This window comes from Phascolarctos cinereus, unplaced genomic scaffold (assembly GCF_003287225.1).
Source record: "Phascolarctos cinereus isolate Bilbo 61053 unplaced genomic scaffold, phaCin_HiC Scaffold_2;HRSCAF=192, whole genome shotgun sequence".
Classification (NCBI taxonomy): domain Eukaryota; kingdom Metazoa; phylum Chordata; class Mammalia; order Diprotodontia; family Phascolarctidae; genus Phascolarctos; species Phascolarctos cinereus.
In genome coordinates, this window is record NW_027555625.1 from 18,685,938 (window position 1) to 18,691,937 (window position 6,000).

Sequence of the window (6,000 nt, forward strand, 5' to 3'; positions counted from 1 at the left end):
CATTCCCTTTGACCCAACGATCCTACTACTATACCCCCAAGGAGGTCACAAATGGCAGCAAAGGTCCCCCATATGCCCCCCAAAATTTTATAACAGCATTTTTTGTGTTAGTAAAAAAAAATCAAACATGGAGATCAAATGGTTGCCCACAGACTGGGGAAGAGAAGATGATGGCTGCCCCATCAGAAATATCTCAATATAGGGGCTAGAATGCTGAATTACAGTCTGGAAGACCTGGGCTCAGCTCTTATCTCACACAACTATTGCTTTGGCTGTGTGACCCTTGGTAAATCAAATCACTGAACCTGTCTGGGCCTCATTTTCCTCACCTCCAAAATGAGAGAGATTCCAGGACCTCTACATCCAAGGCTCTCATTTAACCACTAAATCTATGATCATATGAAATTACCAATATGAGAAACCAGGGAAGACTTGTGGGAATGAATATGACTGGAACAAAATGAAGGGAAGAATACCAGAGCAATATATATATATATATATACACACACACACACACATACACACATGTGTGTAACACATATGTACATGTATACATGCACACATGTATATGTAAATATAAACACATAGATTTTTTTTAACCACAATCTTGAAAAAGAAATCTAGGTGGTGGTGGATAATGTCCTGAGTCTGGAGTGAGGAAGACTTGATTTCAAGTCTACTTATTAGCTGTGTGACCCTGAGCAAGTCACTTGACCCTATTTGCCTCAGTTTCCTATCAGTAAAATCTGAGCTATAGAATGAAATGGCAAATCACTCCAGTAGCTTTGCCAAGAAAACCCCAAATGGGTTGGACAGGACTGGAAAAAAAAACTGAACAAAAGACAAGGGGGATTTGGAAGAATGTAATGACCAATGTTGATTTCAGAAGACTCCACCACCTGGGGCAAGTCTCTGCTCCCAGAGCCTTAGTTTCTTCTTTAAAACGAAAGAGTTCAGACTAGATAACATCTTAGGTGGCTTTCAGCTTTATGATGCTCAGACTGTCTCAATAGAGGGTGAAAGAACCGTCCCAGAGGGAGGGAGTAAACAAGTTTTGTTTAACTGTTTCTCTTTGTTAAAAGGGGGAAGGGGGAAAGAAGTTTCCAGCAAGTGACAAAGATTTAAGAAACAAAAGTATGAAGTCGTTCACTTTTTTCCTTTTTCTTTAAAGATCAAATCCACACCTGGAAGAGATGAGGGAGAGCTTAGGTGTTCATTCCCACTGTTTGTGAGCCTGTGATGCAGTCAGAGTTCAGAGGGTGCTGTGAATCTCCACTCTCTGCACACAACAGCTAAGATAAGCATATGTGTTCAGATATGTTTGGGTCGGTAAATGCTGGTCAAGGCTGACTTAGAATCAGGACTCCGGTGCCCAGTCACACGCTCTCCACACCCCACACACACTTCCTGTCTCTCTCATTACCTCCCTCGGTTTTCCAGGCTCACTAATAAATCCCCTTAAGAGAAATTCTCTTAACTACATCCCAAACTCCCGGAGGAGCCCCCTCGCTGTACATTTCTAAACCTCGGGTCCACGAACTTTATTAAAAAACAAAACAAAACAAAAACAAAACACGATGTATTTTGACAACTGTATTTCAGCATAAACAGTTTCCTTTGTGACACAGTGTATTTTACTTTATGCATTTCAAAAAAAAAAAAAAAGGCTGAGGAGTCCATAGGCTTCACTAGGCTGCCAAAGAGGACCAGGACCCATAAACGCCCAAGAACCCCTGACTAAAGGAGTGTAATTTTCCAAACCCAAATCCCCAACTCCAAGGGGATTAAAAGCAAAGCCGGGACTGTGCTGAAAACTAGAAAGCCTCCTGAAAGCTGGGACACATGATCCTACTTCAAACATGCCAAGCTCAGTCACTGATAGTCGCGTGGTTAACACCGAACAGGTGAGGGCAGCTTAATAGGCGGACTCCAGGGTTGTGGAGGAGGGGAATCCTCCTTGGCCCAGTGGAGTCAGAGGATCTAGATTCGAATTCTCCCTGGGACTCTTACTGCTAGCTAGTTTGGGAGCTTGGGAATGGCCCCCCAATTGACTTTCCTTATCTGTACGATGAAAGGGTCGGCCTGCTTGGTCCCTAAGGGCCCTTCCAGCTCATATGATCATATGAACCCCAGCTACGTTCTGGAACTCAAGCTCCAAGTGTGCTCTCCCCAAGCCATCGGCAACACTGCCCTCCCCTGGGCCACTGGGAGCAGGGAACTCAGGTCCAGAACCCGGACTGTCCAACCCCTGAAGAATGAAGCCGGGTCTGTTCTTCTCAACATCTCGCTAGCCCGGGGCGATCCACTCTAGTCGGTTCAAGCTTGCAAAAGCCGCTGTCCGCAACCGGAACTGCGCTCGCCCCGAAAGGACCCAAGCCTACAAGTCTGCTCTCCTCAAGCCATCAGCAGCACCCTCCTCCCCCGAGGGTCTGCAGACTCGGTAGCTAGGAGCTTCGTTCGGCTGCTCCAGGATCTCCCCTCCTACCCCGCCCCGCGCGCCTCGCGATCTCCGGGGAGCCCACGAGCTCGCGGATCACTCACTCACCGACTCCGTATTTCTGTCTTTTGGTGGGGAACCAGCGAGCCATGGCGTGGGGTGGGGGGCTGCGCCGCTTCCTCTGAGCGCCCCTAGTCCTCGGAGAGCAGATCCAGCCGCCGCCGCTGCTGCTGCCTCCGGCCGCCCGCCAAACTCGCCGGGGCCCCCGGCTCTGCCGCCATGTTCCCGGCCACCCGGGGAGCTCTGGAGGCAAACTTTGCTCGCTCGCTCTGCCTCGAGCCAACTTTCTGGGTCGCGTCCCTCCTCCGCCCTCCCGCCCTCGGTCCGATCGGCCGGTCGGTTAGTCTGTGTGTAGGTTTGTCTCTCGGTGCCTCCCTCCTGGTCGGCCAGACCGTTGCCTGCCTGCCGCCGGAGCGCCCCGGGGCCACCCCCAGGGTCACCTGCTGGCTAGTGCCGCAGCCACTCCTTGGCCCCACCCCCAGCAGCCGGACGGGTGGGGGGCCGGGCACCTCCCTCTTTCCCTCTCTGCTTGCCCCGAGCAGCGGACACGCCTCCCACCCAGCCGCCCCACCCAGCTCCTGGACCGGCCTGCCCTCCCGGAGCCGGGGTGGGGCGCCCCCCGACCACACCCCGCGGGGCGGCCGCAGCTGAAGCTCGAGCAGCCCAGCCTCCTCAGCCCGCCTTGCCCACTCCCCACCGGTCCTCTCTTCCGCCCCTGAGGCTCTCCCCTTCTTGTCCTCTGCCCCCGCGGGTTCTCCCTCTCTCCACTAGCTCCCCCAGCTTTCCTCTGCTTGCCCCGCATCAATCCTGCTCTGTCTTTTCCTACTGAACTCACTCTCTCTCTCTCTCTCCCCTGCCTGGATCACAGCCCTTCCCCACCGGCCGGAGTAGAACTAAGATTTCTAGCTGGCTCTTTGCTTTTTCCTTCCCCCCCCCCCGACCTTCCCCAACCAGATTCCTCTCCAGCTGCTGCTGCTGCTGTTGCTGCTGCTGCGGCCCTTCCCGGCCCCAGCTGGGGGAGGTGGGTTGAGAGGAACCCGAGCTAGACCTTTGGTCAGAAAGCAAAAACCACCCGAGAACTCTAGATGGGGGAGGGGCTTGTCGAAGTAGGGTCCAGCGCATCACTACGGGGTCCTAAATCGTAGCCTTCGGCCCTGCGTCGGACGAACACACAGGAAAATTCAAGCCAGTGTTAGTGCTAACGTGCGCAGGAGCGAGGCCACACTGCCTCCTAGGGCCCTCCTAGGTCTCACAAAGCGGGACGTTGTTAGTCCATCCTCGGGATGGGAAAACTGAGGCACTGGAAGACATCCCTTTAACAGGCATTTACGAAGCGCTAGAGTTGGACTAAACTCTGGAGACTTAACGTTCTCTACCAAGGTACTCAGTTTCCTTGCATATTAGCGTTTGCAACCTCCTAAGATCCTTCCGGGAACTCGGAGACGTGGAAAGCAGTTGATAACAGCCTTGTGATAGTGCTTGTATTCTCTTGAGTTTCTAGATAAAGAAACTGAGGCTTAGAGGTTTTCTTTTGTATTTGCTTATCTTCGTGCACGTCGTCCCATCCTCCTGAATGTCAGCTTCTTGAGGGCCGGAACTGTATGGTTTTTGTGTTTCAAGCCCCAGCCCCTAAGGTCGGATCTGGTTGGGTTCAGTAAATGCACTTTACTTCTTCGTTCGTTCGTCCGTTTGTTTCTTGGTGACCCTCAAGACCCGCTGTCCTTCCCACGGACAACTCCATAAGAGCTCTGCGGATTACTGCTGAAAAAACTCTGAAAGGCGGTAGGAAAAGTTTACATCCTAAGATCGAGATAAGGGTGCGTGCCCTTGGATAGATTATAGTATATCTTTAGGACTGAAAGTTATCTTAGAGAGCATCTAGTCTGATCCCCTTATTTTACACACGAGGAAACTGAGTCCCGCCTTTGGTTAAGTGACTAGCTCAAGATCACGCGGGTAGTAGAGTGAGAAATCTAAAACTCTGAATTCATATTCCACTCTCCTTTTTTCTACATCGTGGGCCATCACAGACATGAATAATCTCTCTTCCCACCCCACCCCCCTTCCGCCCCAAGGACTTCGATTTACCAAGAAAGGAAAAGGGGCCCGACACTTCTTCCTTTACTTTACTAATACAGTTGACAAGGTCTCAGGGTGCAAATTCTCCAAAGGAATTTTCTTCTGCTATAGCTGGTCTTTCCTGGATAACCCCTGGGCTCGAAGGTCACCATCCCCTGGCAAATAGAGGGCTGCCTAATCTTAGTATTAGGCAAGCATCTGAGCCCACTTTGCCCAGCTCCCACTATCCCTTCAAGGAGGGTGGTCTGCTTCCTTTCAGTCCATGCCTAAAAGGATGAATTGTCCTTGTAATCCATAGAGATTTCTTCCTTGTCTGAGAGACAAAAAAGAGAGTATAGTAAAATATGGGGAAATGGGGTCAGAGAGGTTAAAGTACATCATCCAATCCGAGAGGCTTTGAAAAAGCAGAACAGAAAGTCAGGAATCCCTCTATCTCAGGGCAGAACTGAGCCCCAGCCCCCTCACCCCCAGTTGTAAATTCACAAAGGTTTAGTGAGATGAGAAGTCGACTTGACTCAGAAGATGCACAATTTACTAGATACCTCACCCTGGGCAAATCACTTTCTCAAGGTCTCAGTTTAGTCACTGGCAAAATGGGTGGGTTGGCCTAGATCAGAGATAACAAAGCCTCATACAGTCCATAAAACTCCCAATAGGGGCCCAAACCAGGTTAAAATGTAATTCCTTTCTGCTTTTAATGTGGTTTAATGTGAAGCTCGTAGGGATGCTTATGTTCAGTTTTGTGGCCCCTCCATTTCTATTTGAGTTTGACACAACTGGGCTGAAGTACTCAAGACCCCTACCAGCTCTAAATCTATCATCCTATAAGCTGTTAATGTTCCTGTTAGTGCTGACATTCTAGGATATTATAATCAGCAAACAATAAATATTCTTAGCTACTAGCACCAGGCCTGGAATCAAGAAGTACTGAGTTCAAATTTGGCATCAGATATTTACTAGCTGTATGACCCTGGGCAAGTCACTTAACCCTGTTTGCCTCAGTTTCCTCATCTGTCAAATGAGCTGGAGAAGGAAATGACAAGCCACTTCAGTATCTTTGCCAAGAAAACCCCAAATGGGGTCCCAGAGAGGTGGACAGGATTGAACAACAACACACTTGCTAATAGTCATCCCAGCATCATGATACAGCCATGGGGCTTCTCTTTTGATTCCCTCAGATACCTCTCACTCTGATCCTTTCTCATTCCTGTCCTCCTCACCTCTCTCTCTTGTGGTTCTCTGCTACTTTGGAACTTGTCCTTGCTCTTAGAGGGATTGGGTTCAGATCCCTCCTCTTTGTACTCCCTGTGGGACCTTAGGCAAGGTGTTCTACCTTCCCTAGCCTCAACATCTTTGAAATGAGGGGGTTGGAACTCTGAAGTCCCTCATACTGTGATTTTAATATTGCTTTGTTCAGTTGTGTC

General features: G+C 49.9%; 1 protein-coding gene across 1 annotated transcript in view; it reads right to left on the minus strand.

Annotated features, from left to right (window-relative positions):
- DOCK5 (dedicator of cytokinesis 5) overlaps positions 1 to 2,626 on the minus strand; it is a 252,306-nt gene extending 249,680 nt beyond the window's left edge. Inside the window, exon 1 of the mRNA XM_021001085.2 lies at positions 2,546 to 2,626. Coding sequence (XP_020856744.1) covers positions 2,546 to 2,588 — 43 coding nt within the window. The 5' untranslated portion in view covers positions 2,589 to 2,626. The remainder of the gene's footprint in view (positions 1 to 2,545) is intronic.
- Positions 2,627 to 6,000: the final 3,374 nt, after the last annotated feature.